The sequence below is a fragment of the Eupeodes corollae genome, chromosome 2 (assembly GCF_945859685.1).
Source record: "Eupeodes corollae chromosome 2, idEupCoro1.1, whole genome shotgun sequence".
Taxonomy (NCBI): domain Eukaryota; kingdom Metazoa; phylum Arthropoda; class Insecta; order Diptera; family Syrphidae; genus Eupeodes; species Eupeodes corollae.
In genome coordinates, this window is record NC_079148.1 from 89,237,053 (window position 1) to 89,259,755 (window position 22,703).

At 32.1% G+C, this 22,703-nt stretch overlaps 1 protein-coding gene across 25 annotated transcripts in view; it reads left to right on the plus strand.

Annotated features, from left to right (window-relative positions):
• The first annotated feature begins 18,294 nt into the window (after positions 1-18,294).
• LOC129945377 (basement membrane-specific heparan sulfate proteoglycan core protein) overlaps positions 18,295-22,703 on the plus strand; it is a 212,624-nt gene continuing 208,215 nt past the window's right edge. For 14 of the 25 annotated variants that reach the window (XM_056055084.1, XM_056055077.1, XM_056055078.1 and 11 more), the window contains exons 1-2: positions 18,299-18,355; positions 18,873-19,097. In XM_056055084.1, coding sequence (XP_055911059.1) covers positions 18,999-19,097 — 99 coding nt within the window. In that variant the 5' untranslated portion in view covers positions 18,299-18,355; positions 18,873-18,998. Of the gene's footprint in view, positions 18,356-18,872; positions 19,098-22,703 lie in introns of all 25 variants that reach the window. The other 11 variants (XM_056055068.1, XM_056055069.1, XM_056055071.1 and 8 more) reach the window with 3 other exon arrangements.

Sequence of the window (22,703 nt, forward strand, 5' to 3'; positions counted from 1 at the left end):
GTTAAAATCAATTTGAATTGGTTCGAATTCATATTATTTTCAAAAAATTTTTCATCGATACAAAATTTGACAGCGGGTGTTAAAAAAATTTAAATGTCAAATGAAAACGTGTAAATGTTCGGTGTGAACGATTTTCGGGTTTTAGAAAACTTTTTGCCAAAAATCTGGTTTTGGGTTTGGTGTGAAAAGGCTATTAGATCAAAAGCTGAAATTGTGTAAGCAGACAGACCTACATACTTGGCTCGTTGATTTCCAACACACGATATGGCTCGTGGATTTTCGACTTGCTGAAAATTTGAAATGGATCAACAGAGTCAAACCGAGCCACCTCAGTTTTCTCTCACAGGGCCTATTTTAGATCGGCTTGTTTCAATTTAGATCTTTGGCTGTGTCGTGTATGGCCAGCTTAAGATTTCTGAGAATTTGTTTGGTCAGATTGATACTTTGATAAAGCTTGAATAACATATTTAACTCACAATTTTACTATAATAAGTCACATATTATGATACTCAGGATTCAGGGGAATAAGTGTTGCAATTTGAAATTTGTCGGCTTGAGGTATGGGTTGATTTGTCAAACGTGAAATTGAAGGACATTGGTCTTGTTTTCGCATTAAATTAGACCTAATTTCGAAAGAAAAAAAAAATTGTCAACTTCCCATCGCTGTCCGAAATATTCAGAAGGTTAACAACAATTCAATCATTCGTTTTCAAGACATTTGAGTATTTTCCCAATTTTTAGCAGTATTTCTTGTATTTTTCATTTTTTTATAAGTAAATTCTCAGTAAGATTTTTTTGAAGTTGTACTATATTGCAACAATGTTTTCTATGAAAAAAAAATAATTTGGCAAATCTTCAATTTTTCCTAAGATTTTCTTTTCCAAAATCATTTTTAACAATTTTTAACAGGTTAATCATTTTGCGTTTTCAAAAGTATAGGACGGGCAACCTGTCAAACTAAGTTGTTAAAATAATTTGTTTTTCAGTTAAAAGTCTGACGTTTATGAAAATTGATCGCTAAGCTATCGCACAACGCATACAAATTGTTAAAACCCACTACGAAAATGGTGATTCTGCCACAGCCACATACCGTCTAAGGGGTTTACATAATCGTCCAACTACGCAAGTAATTGGTAAAATTGTTAAGAAATTTGAAGAGACTTGATTCGTTACAAATATTGTAATATCTGTGCATCATCGTTTCGCTCGTACCACTGAAAATATCGCTGCTGTAAGTGAAACTGTTGCCGAAGTCCCGAATCTGTCGATTCTTCGTCATTCTCAGGAATTAGGACTGTTTTACGGCACATTATGACTCACACACCAACTGACTATTTGTGGACGGCGATTGATTTGACCACTTGGTGGATTTGAGAATCCTCAAGTAAAAAGTCATTGTTTGGTGCGGTCTTTGGTCCAGATGTTTGATCGGACCTTACTTTTTCGAAAAAGAATTGTCACCTTCAATTCGGAGTTATGGTAAAATGGCTAACCTTTTTTCCTGCTATTTAAGAATACGAGAATATGTGGTTTCAACAAGACGGTCCCAAATGGTGCACAACTCGAGCGAATACAACTTTTTTCCAAGAGACATTTCCTGGGGCTACGCGAAAGATCGTGTTTATGTAGATAACTAACATTCGTAAAGTTATGACTGAAATATTGTCCAATATGTATCAAAAAGTGGTCGAAAATTACCTCAAAAGAATCGATGCTTGCAACAACTCGCGTAGTGGTAATTTAAATGATGTAGTGTTTTACACATAATGTCAACGTTCAAACTTTATAATAAAAAAGAAATATCAAGGAAAAAAATATTTTATATTTGCTTTATTTACGTTTATTTTTGAAACAGCAAAATCGATAACCCTTTATTTTTGGAAAAAAGCAAATAACGGTTCTTTTATAAATTAATAAAACTGACAAAAAAGTAATTGTCACTTCGAATATTTAAAGGACACAAAATTATCTTATCTCCAAAATAATTATGTGCAACAAAGAATAACGTTTTTGATATCTGGGAAAATTTTGAGAAAAATCGAATGGACAGTTTTTGTACAAATTACTAAAGTTGGTAAAAATTATTTTTTATTTTAAATATTTTTTTAAAAATTAAAAACATTGGCTTCGGAGAAATTTCATCTTATAGAAAATATTGTTTTTGACATTCGACACATTTTGTATAAAAATCCAACAATCAGTGTTTTCATTAAAATTAAAATCTAAAAAAAATAATACGCAAAATTGGTAAAAAATGACATTTGATTCTCGACATCTCTTGAAAAAATGAAAGTATTGACTTCAAAATTCAACAGACAACTTAAAAAAAGACCATAAAACCTACTGATAAGAAATGGTTTTCGACTCAAGTATTAAGAGAACAAAGAAAAATATTGACTTCAAATTGTTTATCTCGCACAAAATATTGTTATGAATATTTTGTTAAAGTTTAAACTAGAGCTACAAGAATCGACAGACGGGATGAGAAGTTTTGCTATAATGAAAAAACTAAAGTTGTGTATATATCGACGATATAACCTGTATGTCAAAATTTAATTAAAGCCGATTGTTGAAATATCACTCACAAAAAAGGGTACACCGAAAGTATGGACTAACAAATATATCCTTCTTATTTTATATTTATTTCTAAAGTTATATCCAGTTGGCATTTTGCAAAGTACAAAATACAGCTTTTTTTAAGATCAATTTTTGAATTTATTACTACAAATATTTCAACTTAATATTGAAAACCATCGGAAAAAGCTATTTCATAAACTGTAAATGTGTTTGTTTTTCTCGATATTTAAAAAAGTAATACCTCAAAATTCTTGAGCCGGCTTAAAGTTCAGGAAATCAAAACTCATCGGAAAAAAAACTTGTCGATCAGTGTTGTCTATTCAAAGTAGTGTTTTTGTACATATTTTTTAGGCAAATGACACTACGTAATTATTTAGTTTGTTCAATTTTTATTCGATATTTAAACGGATAATAATTTTTCCAGTGCGTAGCATAATTTAAAAAAAGAGGCTGGGATGCCACCCACACTGATAACTTCCCATACCATCTGTCGATTTGTCTTGCTTAAAAGTTTGTAGGTTTCCGTGTTGGGTTAAAAAAGTTGTCAGTCGAATTATTCTTAAAAATTTTGAAATTACCAACAATATTTTTCATATAAATAAATAGTTTAGTTTGAAAATCTAGTCAAGATTTTTAGTCGAAAACAATTTTTTACCAATTCTAGTAGCATTTCTTAAATTTTTACAAATAATTTTATGAATGAAATTAATTTGAGAGATATAAGGAACCGAACATCAATTTTTAACAAGTTTGCGTACTATTTTTTGGAGATTTAATTTTTTTTTATGAAAAACGGACTATTGGATTTTTATGAAAAAAAACTACTGAACATCGGAAACAATATTTTCTGTGAAATAAAAAATTTTTGAAGACAATATTTTTTTATTTATGAAAAGCTTTTTTTAAGTCGAAAGTAAACTTTTAACAAGTTTTGGTATTGTTTTTTTTGTGAAAAAAAACTGTCAATTCGGGTTTTCTCAAAATTTTACTGAATTTTGACAACAATATTTTTGAAAAGACAAAAGTACCTAGTTTAAAGCCAATATCTCAAAGTTTTGAAAATATATTGGAGTCGAAAATCAATTTTTACCAACTTTTGTTAAATTTTGATTATTGTTTTATTTTTTTGTAAAAAAACTGTCAATTCGATTTTTCTCATTATTTTTCTGCATGTGGAAAACAATATTTCTCATAAGATAAAATTAGCTTAAAGTCAATGCCTCAATGTTTTGAAAAGCTTTTTGAGTAGAAAATCAATTTTTCCCAACTTTTATTGGTTTTTTAGGTTTTTATTTTTTGTAAAAAAAACTGTCAATTTGATTTTCTAAATTTTTTTACGAATGTTGGAAACTATTTTTTATAAGATAAAATAAGTTGGAAACCATAATCTGAATTTTTTGAAAAGATATTTGAGCCTAAACTCATTTTTTAAATGTTTTTAGGTTTTTATTTCTTATAAAAAACTGCCCATTTGATTTTTCTCAACATTTTACTAAATGTTAAAAACGTTTCTTTCGTTGCACAAAATTGTTTTGGAGATGAAATCATTTTTCATTCGTAAAATTTTCGAGGTGACAATTTTTCTCACTTTTTCTTATTTATAAAAAAACCGTTAATGCTATTTTTTTTTCCAAAAATATACTGTTTTGGTATCACGTTACAATATATCATATAAAATTAAATTCAAGCTTTTAGTAACATTGGTTCGTGATATATATTTAGGGTTAACCAAAATAATCACCTTTTTTTAAACTGCTATGGTAAAACAACCACCCACGCCATTTCTCGAGAGCTCTTTCTCCATATTTTTGAACTATTATCTTTATAACACAATTAATTGGCACGCATTGACATCTTTCTAGAAATATTTTATTTCGACTCTAGGGACCTTGAAACGTCGAGAAATGTCAAATTTTTCAATTCGACAAATCGTACCCATTAACTAACTTAAAAAATCTGGCTTATTTTTAACCTTAAACCTATCCTTTAAGTATTTATATAGTTTACAAAGGTATATATTTATAGATTTCTTAATATTCTTTAAATGCTCAATACCTCGAATAAGACTTATTATCTGATATGAGTTGAATTTAAAATTAGTTGTTGCAACACGACATAAAATTTGTTTATATCAAATTCCTATTTGATAAAAAAAAAATTCACCAATATATTCCTACTCTCAATTCAAAGCAATTCAACCTTAAAACCCGTACTTCTCGGAATGCTCATCAGTTTACCCTTGAGCTCAACTTCGTACGAAGTCTTAAGTACGAGTATATGGGTTCTTTTTACACGAATATGCAACGCTCTACTAGGAACAATACTTGCCCCTCATTACAATGTGTAGATATTCAAAACTAATGTGCATCGGAACCTCCCTTCCGTTCCTCCCTTCCTATAATTGCTCGCACTATGTTCAATCATCATATAAGGGTATTCATAACCCCTTTAGTGCGCGCTCATTAAAAAAAGCTCAATTTTGTTTAAAACCCTTGCATAGAATTTTTGTATGTTTTTCGAAATGGCCTTTTTTTTACTGTATACTTTGAGACTAAATTTTTCTTAAATATACTTCATTCGTATTCCACTGATAGCTCTCGTACTTATAAAACTTGATTTAATCAAAACATTTCGCTCTATTTGCGATAACCTTCAGCCATGGAAAGCTAAAAAAATCTTTTAATCAAAGCCAGAATTAAAGAACATTCACAAAATTTAGAAATCATATCGACACCCAAATTATTATCTGCCCAGTTTCCGCAAGTTAATTTAGGACCAAAAACACTGATGAACTCTTCACCCAATTTAAGATTGTTCTCATCCACGTTTTCATTTTGAATTTCTGAATTTCACAACATTAAAAATTAAGAACTAAATTTTAGCAACGATTTCATAGGTCAAGTCTCCAGTTAGCTGTGTAGTAAGCATGGCATACGCGTATATATAGACATATATGTATATACTTGAACCTTGGGATGGAGCATGCGTTGTTAAGCTATCCAATCGCCAATCGGCAAAAGGTTTACCTATTTCCCAAATGTCATTTCAATTAAACTCACGGATTGTTAATTTTTTGACAGTTTCAAAGCGAAATTCAAGGATTGGGTGTTTGGAGTTTTTGGTGTTATGTATGAAGCGCATGATTTGTCTGGGTGTATTTTAAAAATAAACTACCAACACAGTTATTTAGAAAATCGCTTTTCAAAAACAGTCCATGAGTGAAGAAAAGAATACAAAAAATTCAGACGGCACCAAATTGGTATCAAGTTCTGATAACCTTTCTTCTAAAAAGTCATCGCAACCAAATTCAAATTTGATGGCACTTTTTTTGTATTCTTATGTCACATAAATGAAAAGTACGTAAATAAATATGTACATAATGTGTGTATATTTTGCTGAATTAAGATTAACTGATTTCAAAATAGGGAATTTTATTGAAAATAAAAGAAAATAAATAACACATATGAGATAGAGGGCATGAGTCCATGTACGAGTATTTCAAGGTAAGCTTCAATATTTTAGTAGGCCGTAAATGTTAAATAAAATTAAAACTAGAAATAGAAAAACATTGTTTTAAGCTTAGAAACCATATTTCAACAATTTCACAACAAATATGAAATTCCTTAAACCAGTCTTAAATCTCACTATTTTGAGCCTTTGCTAGCTTTTTTGAGACATCTTAAAAAATGAAAAAATGAGATCTGTCTCATTTCAGAGTTTTGGTATGCAGAAGAGGCCTTAACATTTTTTTTTTTCAAATTAGTGATGCTTTTCCAGCCCGGCAAAATCCTCATTCAAACCCTCCAAGTGGGTGCCAGGCGGGCAATGATCACCACAGTAGTCCTGATGTGCGTTTTTGGCGGGATGGTGATTAGCTAAGGTTGAGTTGGATCGCTGAATTGTTGAAACTCCTCAATAGTGCAACGTTCGGAAACCCAATTTAATCATCGTTTAGAGGTTCCTAATTTTAGTGGTGGTGTGAGCGTACTAGTACAAAAACCGTACCGAAGAATGAAAGGCTGGGGGATAAACCAGCCGTTAACGAGCTCTTTTGGATGCTGTGGCAAGGTCCGTCATATTTCTGCCTTACCCCGGCAAGCGGCTCTGCCGGGGCTGACCGTCTTTCCGCATTACTCGTGGGAATAAAATGAAAAAAATTAAAAATAAACAAACAAACAAAACTATATTAAAACAAAAAAATCGCACCAAGGCTGCCAATGCGGTTACATCACCTGAAAAGGCTGTCAAGCCAAATCAGGTGTGTGAACGTGTTGTCAACCCTGTGGTTGCTACTAGTGGCGAGAGTCCTTCTCCCTCTACTAGCCGCAACATATACTTGAAGGAATTACCCGTCAGGGGAACAGCTGTGACGCTCGGCAGTCCCAAGGGTGGCAATTGCACACAGGAGCACTTCGCACAACACCAACCGCAGCACTGGAAGTTCTCTTAAACCTAACACCACTTGACATCTTCTCTAAAAAGGTGGCTGCCAACTCATGTGTAAAGCTTAGAGCCACCTCTCAATTGACCAGTAACAATACTGGACATACTACTATTCTAGACAATTTCAGATCTATCCCAGATCGCTTAGACTATACCACCCCAAAAATGGTATTTGGTAAAAGATTCCATGTGACCATCCCTTCAAGATCCTCCTGGGAAGAAGAGGGACCCCTGGAAGACGATGCGGTACACTTCTATACTGACGGTTCAAAGACCGATCACGGAGATGGAAGTGGTATCTTTTCAGAAAAACTGAATCTCAGTCTATCCTATAGACTTCCCAATCAATGTAGTGTATTCCAGGCAGAAGTAATGTCGATTAAAGATGCACTATCCTGGCTCAAAGAAAACGTTATATCTTGTAAGGATATACGAGCCGCTCTTAAATCTCTCGCGTCTGTCTCCACAAACTCTCGAACAGTCCACGATTGTCAATCATCTCTGAATGAGATGACGGAACAGTTTAACATTCACCTCATTTGGGTGCCGGGCCACAGAGACATTCCGGGAAATTGCAAAGCCGATGAGCTCCGTTTCCAAAAACGGAACACTTCTGCCTTATGTTAGAGAAAAACATAACATAGGAACACCACTTGCTACGTGCAAATATCTTCTCAAGCAATATGCTCTAGAAACAACAAATGCTAGATGGTCACAAAGTACCACCTGCCTAGCAACCAAGCAAATATGGCCAAGTATTGACTTAAAACGGTCAAAAGGCTTGATATCATTGAGCAGACAAAGTATAAGCTCTACAATTGGAGTAATAACGGGACACTGCCTCATAGGAAGACATGCTCTGAGGTTAGGGGTCTACACAAATGACTTCTGTAGAAGCTGCATGGACGAGGAGGAAGAGGCAACAGTCCAACACCTTCTGTGTACATGTCCAGCACTCTCCATTAGAATTAATTACTTTCTCGGTAATCCCTTCTTCGATAACACTGGCAACGAAAGATACAAAACGTCTCTCTAACTTTATTAAAAGTACAAAATGGTTTGTTTAAATTCATTACTCTCCCATGAGTAACCTCATTAGTGGTAACACAATGGACCCTTGAGGTCTACGTGTGTCAATGACATCTGGACAGCCACTCCAACCTAACGATGCTTTTCGATCATCCCGAAAAGCCAAAGCAAATTAATAATAGTTTTTATGATCCTGGTTTTTAATGCGAAATTGCTGAACATTTTTAAATTGTACAAAGTTCAGCTTCTAGGATCGTCATCGAGTTGCTGAATAAGTGGTAAGAAAAAAAGATGACTATAGTATATTACCAAAGACAAAGACACCAAACAAATAAATCAACTGAACAAGTGTATAAAGTTATCGCCAGAAGCTTGTCGTAGAAGTATAGTAGGTTTTGTATAAGTATTGTTTTATTTTGGTAAAAATTTGCTATAGATTTTTGAATTTTTCAGAACTCGGAGACTTCTGAGTAACAGTAATAAATATCTCTATACATCATACACTGACAACCACTAGGACGATCCCACGAATTTTAAAACCGATTTTTATAGTTGGTTGAAGTGTAGTACCGGGAAACTTTTACTACCTTTGAATAGGTTCGTATTTCGCCATTAAAAATTTATAAAAATAAAGTAAATAAGTTGAATTTCCAAAGATCAAAACGTTAACTACTTAAAAAGGTTACAAAAAGTCTGTCACATATGTCAGATAATATTTCAGAAAAAAAAAATGAAAAATGAATAAAACGTTCACATTTTATGGTTTAACAACATTTGTTTATAACGTTTTATAGATAACTAATGACTATGTCCGACATTTTGGGTTATAAGACGGTTTGAAATAGAAACATAACATTTTCTTAATAAGCGTAAGAAAACGTTTTCAATTATCCTAAAATACAGTACATATAGGAGCCATGATAAATGTCCCACGACTTCTGATTGAATTCAACTTCTAGCAACCCTTCAAGTGTGATTTAGTGATTTTTGGAAAATCCAAGGCAGAGGTCTTAAAATGCTTTTAATTTTTGGAAATGCCCGTTCCGGAAAAAACATATAGTTTTTCCCGTTCATTATTGTGGACAAAAACTAAAAGCAGATTGTGCCATAGTAGGCTAAAGCTCCAAACACCATAACACCTAATGATCGGCTATGATGTGTTTCCAAAATTAGTTGATCCCTTCTCAGATCATGGAAATACGCTTTTCTATTCGCTGCTCCAAGTAACTCTTGCAAAATTCGAACAATGTAAACAATTATAGATAATGTTCTTGAAGTTACAATTTTGAACGGCAAATTTAAATGTGAAGTGGTTTCACTGCCACGAATCGAAATATTGCTTTCAGACTCACTTATTGCATTCAGACGACTGCAGTTTTTAAATCCCTTGGTATATCCCATGACCAGGCTTAGGATTTTGTTGAGCTAAGAAATTAAAAAAAGTCAAAACAAAACACTTAAAAAGGCTTTTACAAAAATACTAGAAAAATAAACAAAAATACATTTAATTAGAGTACCATTGGAATATCAATGTTTTTAATGTTCTCAGGTAGCAATCTTCTTCGGTCGTCCTTTTGAAGGGCTTTGAAGGAGCTAAATGATCTCTGAACTTCAGCTGAAACGAGTGGAGTCCATTTAAAACTTTCAACATTGTTCACATCAATGTTTCCTGCAAGTTTGGAATCCACGTCGCCGTTTATTACAGAATTTATCTGCTCAATCGTTTTAAGCCTTGTCTTTCCATTGAACACGTCAGTAAACTTTTTCAGCAATGCTTTTGCTTTTTTTAATTATCTTCAATGTCTTTCAACAAAGGCAGCACTTCGCCTATTGATGTTCCTTGATGAGAATATTTTTAGCTTAAAATATAAGTAGGTACAGACTGTTAAATATACCTGTTTTTTGTAGGGCTTTGAAAATATGTTTTTTCGGATCGAATAAGAACCCAAAAATGACATCATTTTCTAGAGCGCTGATAAGTTTTTGATCCGAGCAAAATAGTCCGCATAATATATATATAGTGACTGCGTATGCTTTCACAACCTTTTTTTAAACCGTGAGCGATGCAAGTTACGTGAACCATTTTCGAGTATAAACGAAAGATTCTCAACGGTATGCTTAAATGTTCGCATTTCCTTTAATGCTTAACCAATTATTAGATATTTCTAAACAAAATTTAATGAAAGAGCAAAATAGGCAAAAATGGCGAAGAAAGGCAAAAAAGGGTAATTATGGTATAAAAAGTAAAAATAAAATACATATATTTGCAATCACCACGGCTTTAAAAATGTTTGTCAAAAGTCAATTTCATCTTTCGGTTAACCAAAAAAAGTAAGTCAAAAACTGTCGATTTTTCAGTTTGTTATAAAGAATTTTTTTAAGAAAAATTGATTTATTTGACATCCTGATCACTTGAAGTATCATGCAGGACAACACCTATCGGGTCCGCAAGTAAAATGAGTCAAATTGAGATGTGACTTTTGGAGCTCATTCTCAAACCTTGAGTCCTGATGGCTAGCTACAGCTTTATATATGATATTTAAAATTAACTATCTTATGCTACAAACACAAGTAAATAAAAAAACTAATAAATTCATTTAAAACAGACAGTAAAAATAACAGAAGTATGAGCTTTTGGAATCTGATATATGTATATGAAATATCATTCCTTAAATATAATATTTCGTTACATCGCCCTTAGTTGATTTATTATTACAGCTATAAGATCTTCGCACCTTTACTTGGGAATTTACCCAGGCCAGAACAACAACTATTTCCTAAAATTGCTTGTGGTATTGGAACAAGCAACTATACCTTGTTTACATTACACCATAATTCTGAATGCAATTGAGATCAGATGGGAACGAGAGGGACATTCCAGAATATTTCCCAAATTACTCCTTCCCGGCGTTACTGATGTGTGTTTTGTATAATTCTCCTGCTGGTAGTTCCAAATCACTGCCATTTCTTCATAAACATGACTTCCTCTAAAAACTTACCTTTCTGTTCGCTTTATAATAACTAAAAGACCAATCAATTCTTTTTGTGGAATCAGACAGGTTCTATTTTCAATGTATGAACAAATTTTATTTAAAAAAACATTGATTCAATAATCCAATCTAATACAAAACAATACTATACCATCAAAAAATCTCGGTTTGAGAGAGTTTTAATTTTTTGAGAGGTACATCGTCACTGACTATCAAATTCTCACAAAAAAATCACTTTTTTGATAATTCTGCACTTTTATTGGAAACAACTTTATGTATCTAAGAACAGTAGTGAATAATTTTTTTCTCTAAAGAATTAACTTTTCTGGGTTAAAAGGTATTCAATCTGAAGTGATGGTATTGAAGATGAACGTTATCTTTACTAACCTTTTCAATATAAAGAAAATATTGACATTCCAACAGAGTGTATAATGGTGATTAGTTAATGTTATGCCAAGATTTGTATCAGATTTTAAACTTTAGTAGATGAGTTGGAGGGATATAATCATGGATAATAAGAAGTATAAACAATTCTTCTTAAAACCCGAAAGCATTTTGTATTGTGGAATTTAGACCCAGCCGTTCAGTTTGTCACGTTTTCTTTGAAATCATCAGATAACATGTAATCAGATTTTAACTTGCGCCATATAGGACCTTTATGGCAAGTATTGAATTCGCAAAAAATTTCGAACTTAAAATTTGAATCAACCCATGCCATAACGACGATGGAGAAATCGAACAAACTTTGGAACTTTAGGTTTCAAGCAGATTCGGGTTTTTTCACTTTTTAGAGACAAAAATAAAAATAGTCCCCACAAACATTTTTTGGTCTAAAACAAATGACAGTTCCAATTATTTTTGTATTACTCGAGAAGGGTATTTCCTATTTCAATCATTTTTTATTATTATGATCATACTTTATTGAACAATAAAATAGTTACAAAATTCAATTATTATTTGTTAGGCCATTAGTTGCCAGGGTCTCACCAATTATTTTTTGTGCACCAGCTATTACACTTTCTTAATAATATTTAATGATCAAATATTTGATGATCAAAAATGTCAACACTTTTCTATTGGCTTTAAAAAAAATCAACAAAATTCAAATTTAAAATGTATTTAAATGTATTCTTAATAATTGCATATCAAAAATATTTTTAAACAAAAATATTGAAATTCTGTATACACAAAATTAAATATTTTTTTTTTTGAGAAATCAAATGGCATTTAAATAACAAAGATTGGGTCGATAAGATACCTTAATACAGCTAACAAAAAAATGTGAACTAATTTATTTAAATACATACGAGTATCTAAATATTAAAAATTGGATTATTAATTTATAAGCATATTTTTTATTACCTGCAGTATAAGTTATTTCCTTATGTTCTGTTCTGATCCCACAGTTAGCAAACATCTAACGCAGTTGGTATGTTGATGTTTTTATGAAAACCTCATTTAAACACAAAAAAAAACAGTTTAAAGAACCATTACACTTCTAAATAAATATCTTCAAAACTAAAACGCAAAACATAGCTCACGAAATATTAAAATATTGTACTACCTTCCTTTTTTATTTTTATTGCGAAATTATTACAATTTTTTTATAAAAGAAGCAATAGCTATCGGGAGAAGTCTATACAAAAAAAAAAGACTTTTTTTAAGAATTATGGTTGAGGTTTTTTAAGTTGGTTTGATGAGGATTACGGTAATAAAATTACAATTAAATCAGACGTCATATATCTGAATTTCATACCTATATTTTGTTGTAAGAAAATAATACACTGCCACTAGAATAAGGCCTCGCATTTTGGAGTTGATTTTCGCTTTTTATAGGTGGCGAAAATGTTGTACACGGAACCTTTTACTACCAGTAAATAGGTACATATTTCAACACTACGAATTTATAAAATTAAGGGTTATGACGAGCGTTGTAATTCCCCAAGATAAAAAATATACTACTTTAAAAAGGGTGTAAACATTTGTTTATAAGTTTTTACTTTATTAATGAGTAATGACTATGTCCACCAGTTAAGAGGTTTAATACTCACAGGAAATTTGGATTCATGAATCACGAAAAGCTTCAATTAAGGTGGTGTTGTACCCGCGGTATAATGGTTAGTGCGTTGGACTGTCATGCCAGAGGTCTTGAGTTCGATCCCTTCCTAAGTCATCTAAAATTTGTTCACGGGTACTGCCTCTTTCGAGGAAATGACAAATTCTCCAAGAGCGATTCTTGTCATAAAAAGTACTTTCTCAAATTTGCCGTTCGGATTCGGCTTAAAACTGTAGGTCCTATCAATCCCTGACAAACAGTATTCGGAAACGGACTGTTGCTCAACCCAATTTATTTTTATTTATTTCAATTAAGGTGTCCTTGTTTTCAAATTGTCTGCTAACATCATAAACTCCATAAAAAAGCCATGGCCAAACGTTTTTTCCGTTCATTATTGTGGACAAAAGCTAAAAGACGATTGTGCCATAGTAGGATATACTCGTAGCTCCCCACACCGTTAAAATTAACGTTCGGGAAAGATTTTTTTTTAAATTAGCTACTTTTTTTCTCAAATCATGGGCTTACAAGTTGATTACAAGGATTACAAGGTTGAACTTTTTTCACCAAAAAAGACAACGCATTTCCATTCATTGAACCAAGTAACATGCTCTCTTGCGAAATTCATTCACAACTCCTTCTCTGCTAAAAACAGGTTGATTTCTTAGTTTCCTTTTCTGGATAGTAACAATTTTTGTATTACCCTTTGAACCGTTGCGCGTTGTTATTCTGGCTAATACTCAGCTTTTGGCCCTTATTTTAATCACTGATAGACAGGAATCTAAGACCAGTCGTAGAATTAACCGCTTTTCTCATGATGTTCGTGTTTTTGCCTTTTTGATTGTTCCCATATGTTTGTGGATCAGCAATAAGATCTATTTTGCTTTACCTGTAGCTCTGAAAGTCTTTCCAAAGTGGTTGGCACTGTATAATTCAAGCTCAATTATAAATTATTACTATTACTCAACTGTTATCCTTTTTTAAATGCGTCTGCGTCTGGAAGAGAACTTAACTGCGCTGCCGCAATTCCATTCAAGGTTGCGTTAGATCGATAGATACTTTATTTTTCAAGGTTTTTGATAAGGCTTTATAAATGTTACTCAGCGGTGATTTCTTACATATAAGTGGGTATAGCATTTTAGTGGAAATACTTATTTTGCTAAGGGTATTTGTAATATGCTCCCGAAAAGTTACTGTCTTGACTAGATATACACCAAGATATTTGACAGAATCAACCCACGGGATATCACAATTATTTATCTTTAGCTGATAAAGTGGTAAAGTGCAGGCTTTTCTTTTCCAGATGAAAAAGATTGCCTGTGTTTTTTCAGCATTTAGGCTTACTTTCCAGTAGTAGAAGTAGTAGTAGTAAGTGTGATTTTTATTTACATTTATAAGAAGTAATTACATAGTTTGGTAGTTATCACAAAAGAGCATTGGCATGTGCCGTCAGCCGAAAAGAGAGCAATAATATTTCTTAATACAAAGTATGAGTTAATTTAACGCAAATTTTACATTAATAACAAATAGATAAACTAATACAATAAATATAAAAATGAATTTTTTGATTATAAAATTAAAGGCAGAATCAAAAAGATTAGTTTATGATTTGATTTCGATATTTATAGGCAGTTTTGATGTAGAAGTAAAGAAGTGTCCAATTTTCGCCATTAAGAATACCCTGAATTTCATCTTCATTAAGAGTATTTTTTCTCCAGATTGATCTTCTGATTGAGACAATGAAATGACATATGTCTTCTCTAGTTCTCATATTGCACAAGGTGCATTCCGTATTTTGCTAGCTTATGTAGGGTACGTAATTAAGTCTGAGGAGTTCGCCTCTCGCTTTAAAGATGGTACTGATAACATCTAGACTATTCTGGTCATTAAGTAATTATTTTCTCCCAGGAAATGGTTTAAAAGCTTATACGAGCTTCTTGTTTGACTTTGATGACAATGTTCGATGAAAGCATTTCTAGCTGAGTCTTCAATTTTACTTAAAAGGGTTTGCAGGTTTATTCTTAAATAATCTTTATTTTCTAGTTGGAGTGGAACATCATGTTCAAGGCTCAGTCTGCTCCATTCCGAAAAAAATTTTTCATTTCTGTTTTTGAGGCGCAAAGCGATTTTATTTGTAAGGCGATGATTAGGGTGTTTCAAGGTCTTTATTATATATGAAAAGAGTAAATCAAGAGTGTACAAATACAGTGGAGGTAGACCAGTTTCGAGGTGCAACATGTACGTTGGTGAATTTTCTGGAAGTCTGAATATTCTTTTTAAGAAAAAACGTAAGAGTTTTTCTACTTCTTCAAACTCGTGAATACCCCAAACTTGTGCCGCATAACACATAATTGATCTGACTACTGCCTCAAAAATTCTGTATTTTGCACTTGAAGCTATATTTCGATTGCAGAATACTGTTTTCCAATTACAGTTTATCGCGCGTTTGGATTCTTTAAGTTTTTCTTGTAAATGCTTTTTGAATGATAGCGTTTGAGTAATCCAAACACCGAGGTATTTATATTCCTTAACAGTTTCCAGTTTATCATTTCCCCAAGTCCATCTTTCATTCCTTGCAAGACGACCCGCCCCGTTTCGAAACACCATTACTTTTGATTTAGCTGTATTTATTTTTAGGTTCCACAGTTTGCAGTAACAATAAAGTTTATTTATCATGATCTGGAGCATGTTGGGAGATTCAGAGAGAACTACAATGTCATGTTATGAAATAATGATGAATTTTATTTAGAGCATGTTGCAAGTCATTTTCTATTTCATACCCAATTTTACTTGAATTGTAAATGGCGGTATCATCGCCAAACATGATATTTCATAGTTAGTTCCATAATAGTATAATAATGGACCTAATACTGACCCTTGTGACTCCGATGTTATATTTTCAACGAAAGAGTGTATTCTGTTTAAATTAACTTGAAATTGCCTGTTTCTAAGGAAGCTTTGTATTAGTTTTATTATATATAAAGGACAACCAAATAATTTTACTTGATAGATAGATTTGATAGAATATGGCATGATGCCATATTTTGTCTCTAACTTGATGTGTCGTACTATGACCTTGCCTGAAATCAAACTGTTGGTTTGGCACAACATTGGAAGACTCCAGAAAATCAAGGAGTTTAATTTAAATAATTTTTTCTAATATTTTGCTAAATCTACTAAGTAGGCCGATAACTATTAAGTATGTTTGGTGGTTTTCCTGCCTTGAGGATGGGTATGATTTTCGCAGTTTTCTATTTGCTTGGAAAATATTTTGTCTTTAGACAAGTGTTAACAATAAAACATATAAAAGAGACACCAATTATTGGTAGCTCCTTAAAGTAGGAATTTTTCAGAGTGTCTACTCCTGGTGCGTTATTGTTCCGCATACCATTTATTATTCCTTTAATATTATCGTTCGTGATCAAAACATTTACAGGCAAAGGTTCATCATTACTGTTAATAAAGTTAATTGACTCACTTACTAGACTGTTAACTGAGTTGGTTTCATTTACTAACGGATTGTTAAAATTTCAAACAATCCCGCAAAAATGTCAGCTTTTTCTTCACAGGTTATCAACAAGGAATCGTTGTGTTCTAAGTGAGGAATAAATTTGTTTTTTGCTTTAAGAACCTTGGCTATTTTCCAAAAGGGTTTGGAATTCGATTCCAGAGAGATAAGTTTATCAATCCATGTTTTGTTTCTCAAATTTGAAATTTTAAAAGCTATTTGTCTTGTGTATGCGTTCGTCTCGTTGAAGTCATACACCTGTCTATATCTTTGCCACTGGTTTCTTAATCTATTTCTTTGCTTGATTAAATTCCAGATATGATGTGGAAGAATAGTTGTCCTTGTGGTTTTTGGATTTTTTGGGAACAGACTCATCAACACTTTCCAATAATTAATTGGTAAAAGAATCAATTTTTTCATCAATTTGATGGGAACTACTTATAGATATTTTATATCACAAGTTTGCGTTAGTAATTTAAAAATTCCCATTGGTTCGTATCATTAATTTAAGTTTCAAATGGTTAGATATTTTTGAATATTTGTGCCCGCAATTATTGAACTAAAAGTCGCAACTTATCGTAAGCATAAAACTAACGGTCGGTCATATCCGAAAATCCAGATTTAAATATCTTAATAAAGTTTTAACGGGTTTGGTATTACTGCAAAATGTATCTAAAATATTGCAAGCTTTGTTGTTACAACAACTAGCAACATTTAGCTGTTCGCTTAAGAAGTTGCAACACCAACACTTTAACTTCCAACACCAATAAGAACGACCACAATCATCACCGGTGTTTGAAAGGTGTGGGGCTTCAAACTCAAAACAGTATGTTGTATATGCCGGCCGGCAATGCGAAGGCGAAGGCGCTTCTAGGTTTCTATGGAATGGCATCGGCATGACGGCAGGCTCGTTGTTCCCGTTGTCAGTGTACAAAAGAGGATGATGAATGACGAGGTAAGTGGGTGGTAAAGAATACAAAACACAAAACAAAAAATGTAAACTGGAAATAATGTAAACGGAGCCACACAAGTCCACGATTTTGTAGCTGCTGTGCTATAAGAATTTTTGTATCCAAAAGTCAAAAATGGACACTTTTGGAAGGTACTATGAAGTTCGCTCTGTGGGCATTGGGATTCGAGCTTACTGGTTCTATATCTACTTCTGGTTGCTATAAGGAATAAACAAAAGATACTAAAATCGTGATGATGATAGTGGAAGTGGATTGCGCGAATTTAACGTCCAACATGTGGCGTTCGTATGTTTTGTTCGAATGTGTGAGTGTGTTCATCTATGTGTGTGGGGTATGATGGTGGTTTGGTTATGATTATGATTCGGATTCAGATTCCGATTCGGGCTAGTTGAAATTGGAAGATATTTTACTTAGATACTTTTTTGCGTTTTGTTAGTTCAATTTTTCGTCGGGAATATCTCGACGTCGCGTCGCTTCGCTGTCGTTGTGGTTGTCGTTGTCGCCGTCTTCGCTGTGGTTTTAGGTTTTGTTTTTGTTGTTTTCGCCACGCGCTGCCGTGCCGTAGCCTGGTGTGGAACAGTGGAAGTCATCTTTGGGATGATTCGATTCGTGTGTGATTGTCAGGTTCTCTTTCGTATTCATTTCGCTTACATACGGTTTTTGTTTGTGTTTTAATGTTTTTGTTCGTTTTTCTGTAGGGAACCGAAACGTTTTCAGTTAAGAATTTCATTCAGTTGCGCGCCGTCAAACAGCACCAACGCAGATCATCCGTTGTGTATTTTCGGTATCAATATTTTTTTTTGTAAAATTTTTAAATTTGAAAAAATAAAAAAATAAAGTGAAAGTAAATGAAACGTTCATTAGCCTGCACAGGGTTCAGCTTTTGATCCTTGTTTTTTTGTTGTTAAAATTTCAAGACGTTTTCTTACTTTTCCTTTACTTTTTGTTACGGTTTTCTGCGATCTTGTGTGTTTTTTGAAATTTTGTCTTTTTGTTGAGCAAAGTTAATTTTCGCACATTCGCACGATAAGGACAAGAAAAGAGAAAATAATTATATGCAGTTTTGTTTTACATCGCTTAAACTATTCTGATATTGTCGTTCGAGTCGGAGCTGGTCGATCGTAGTTCGGTTCGATAGATCTTACGATCCTATCTCTGCTTTTGTAGTCTTAACGCGATCGTGTAGTCTTCTTTGGTTTTCCTTTTTTTTTGTTTTTTGAAAAATATCCGTGTACGAACCAACACTTATGGATTTATAAATATAACTTTTTTTGAATTTTCCGTTTTTTTTTGGTTTCTAGCCGATTTTTGTTTTAGTTGCTTTTTTGTTTGTGTGACAAGAAGAAAAAGAATTGTTTTTAAGACCTCTCATCAGGGTTAAAAGTGTATATACTTTGCTAATCGCAATCGTAGTTTGGAGAGCAATAATGGGGATCAATCCCCGTTTGGATAAATCTCCAATGCCGATGCTGTGGAAACTGTTTGTGCTGTGCGCTATTGTGCAATCCGTAGGAGTATGTGCTAAGGTAAGAAAACTTTTAGGACCCACCCTTTTAATAAATGTCATTTTTTTTTTAACATACCTATGAGTGACTACAAAAGTGATTGAGAGTCAAATTATCGGTTTAGTTTAAAAATGCAAAGAATGAATCCCGAGGCAGAGTAGGTAGGTACCTACCTAGGTATACCTAGGTATATTGTGTAGACAAATAAGTATTTGAAGGTCTTTATAGATACATTTACAATGATAATGCCCCTTGGATTATATATTTTTGGAGCAACCACGTTTTATTTTTTGCTGATGCATAAAATGTGTTCGAGAGTCAAATTCAGTGACTCACGTAATATGTATGGTATGTGTTTGATTTATTCGGGATTTAAAATTAAACTTGGTGAAATTGATTTCAGTTTAAAGAACTTTTAAACGACTTGTTAGCTTTAAAAAAAAATAACGTGACAAAAATGTATAGGTAAACTTACATATGTAAATCAATTAAAGAATTTTGAAACAAAATTGACATAAAATAAAAGAAAAAAATTTAAGAACTTGAATTAATAACTGTACATCTCACCTCCCCCCCATCTGGATGCGAAACATTTTGGGTTGAAAAGATATCTTTGTCGAATTTTTAAAATCTTCTTCATTTCGGATTCCATCGATTCAAGACAAAAGCCGCTTGGTAACTTCCCAGTCAATACGGTCAATACGGTGCATGCGAAACGGTTAATCACGTTTCTCAAGCCGTTTTGTCAGTCAAAATAATTTTTAAACTGATCCAATGGATATTTTAATCAGGTCTCGTGCAGTGAGTCGATGACTTTGGAACTATGCATTTGTTGATGTAAAGCTTTTTTCGACCCTTTTTCAACAGTTTTTATCTCTGGTACAAGAACTCTGATTTAGATCTCAGTCTGAAATTCATATTTGAGGGTCAAGGATATTAGAACACGGTTTAGAATTGATTTTCATTTTTTAACGATTTAGTGTGATCTGCAAGCTTTCTTCAAGTATCGGTGTTGTACCTTACGTTTCAATCTGATTGTTAAAAAGACTCCAAGTTATCTATATAATAGACTTAATTATTATTCCTCAAGTCGTTTTACCTTATTGCGCCTGTCCACCAATGTTGTCAGACTGTGGAATAATCTTCCCAGTCATACGAAGTGTAGAATGGAAAACAGAAAGTTCCAAGATATTTGTTTTGAATATCTCTCGAATTAAACTAAAACACTCTTCTACTCATTTTTATTTTTTTTCGACGATTTTAATTTATTTTTTAATTAATTTTTTAAATTTTCTTTAATTTGTTTAAGCTATGCTATATATATTTCACATCCTTGTTTATAATTAATAAATTTAATGAAATAAATCCTATACTATTTATTAGCTTTATTTTATGTACAGTTGCTTTATAAATACTAAATAAACATCAAAATCAAAATTCCCATAGGTTTAGTCACAGCGAGCAATTCGAAAATGTATTATAAAAAAATATGCAAAACATTTTAAACACAAACATTACAAAATTATATTGAAAACACAGAAAAAAATGTCTAAACGACATTGGTTCATAGAAATATAAAAAGAGATTTTTACTAATTTAAATAGCATTTCTTAAATTTTAACAAATTGGATGAATGAAATTAATTTCAGAGATATCAAGAACCGAACATCAATTTTTACCAAATTTGCGTAATATTTTGTGTAGATTTTCTTTTTAATGAAAAACAGACTGTTGGATTTAACAAAAAAAACAGCTGACAGTCAATTCGATTTTTCTCAAAATTTTACTGAATGTTGTAAACAATATTTTTTAAAAGATAAAAGCAGTTTAAAGCCAATATCTCAAAGTTTTGAAAAGATATTTCAGTCGAAAATCAATTTTTAACAACTATTATTAATTTTTTTGTTTTTTTTTTTGATTTTTCTCAATATGTTTCCAAATATTGAAAACAATATTTCTTATAAGTTTGAAGCCATAATCTTAAATGTTTGAAAAGATATTTGAGTCAAAATTCAGTTTTTACCAACTTTGAGTAATGTTTTTTAACGTTTTTATTTTTTTATAAAAAATACAATCAATTTTGTCTTTCTAAAAATTTTACCAGATGTTAAAAACGTTATTTTTCGTGGCATAAAACTGTTATGGAGATAAAATCATTTTGTATTCGTAAAATTTTCGAGGTAAAAAATTTGTCTTTTAATTTTTTTTTATTTATAAAAAACCGGTAGTTGGATTTTTTTCAAAAAATAAACTTGCTTGGTATCACGTTACAATATGTAATATAAAATTTAATTCAAGTCTAGTGTTTTTGGTTCGTAAGATATTTAGGGTTAACCAAAATGTTCACCTTTTTTTAAACTGCCATGGTTAAAACAGCAAACTCAATTTTCTTGAGAGCCCTTTCTGCATCTTTCTGCCTTATTATCTGTATAACAAAATGTATTTGAAGTCGATATTTCTCTACGTACACACGCACGCACAGATATCTTTCTAAGAATGTTTTACTTCGACTCTAGGGACCTTGAAACGTCGAGAAATGTCAAAATTTTCGATTTGACAAATCGGATCCATTACAATAACTTCCTATAGAAAGTTAAAAATGAAAATTAATTTAAATTGACAGTTTATTTAAAAAACTGAAACCAATGACAAAATTGCTTACTGCTAAATCAAAATTGACAAACATTCAATATTATTACTCGATAGAATATATTTCTTAAATTTACGCGTAGTTCTACGAAAATTATAGAAAGTGATAAAATATTCGAATACTTAATATTTTTAAAAACAAATTTTAAAGATAAAACAAAAGTTATTAGAACGAGCTTTAAATTGATTTTAGAACTTTCTTAAGAAACTAGCTGATAAATTCTTGTTTTGAATAGTTTGCTCGCACCAAATAACTTCTGAAACATTTTCAAAGTTTCTGTGGCATTTTATTGCCAACTTAAATATGAAAAGGTTAAGACAATATCGATCCCTGCCTGTGCTTTTAAAAGTCTTTTCACGGGTACTGCCTCTAGCGAGGAATTGACAAATTCTCCAAGAGTAATTCTTGTCATGAAAAAGGGCTCTCTCAAACTAGCCGTTCGGATTCGGCATATAAATTGTAGGTCCCCTCCATTCCTGACAACATTACTCGCACACAGGAATGGTTGAGAGTTGTAAGTGACCAGGCCTTAGTTCTCAACGGACTGCAATTTATTTTTATTTAAGACAATATACAAAACGAAGAATTAATTTTTAACAAAAAGACTTCCAAGAGAGTATCTCTATACTTTTCATACCAAATCATCGAATTGCAACATCTTTTATATTTTGCGTTGATAATAAATAATTAATTATTTTTTGAAAAGGTTTGTTTCCGTGTAATTTCCTAAACACCGAAATTAATATTTTATCACCATATATGTATGTAAAACGTATTTTTTATCACGATTTCAATGACATATTAAATAATAGGAAAATACCAACGAGGTAGGTATCAGCGATCAAATTTATTTACAAAATTTCATCTACTTTATTATTGCTACAAAAGTCATTAGTAATTAGGGTCCGAAAATGTTACTATCAAAAACTTTTCTGGCTTAAAACTTAAAATAGCCGACAAGTTATGATTTTATCATG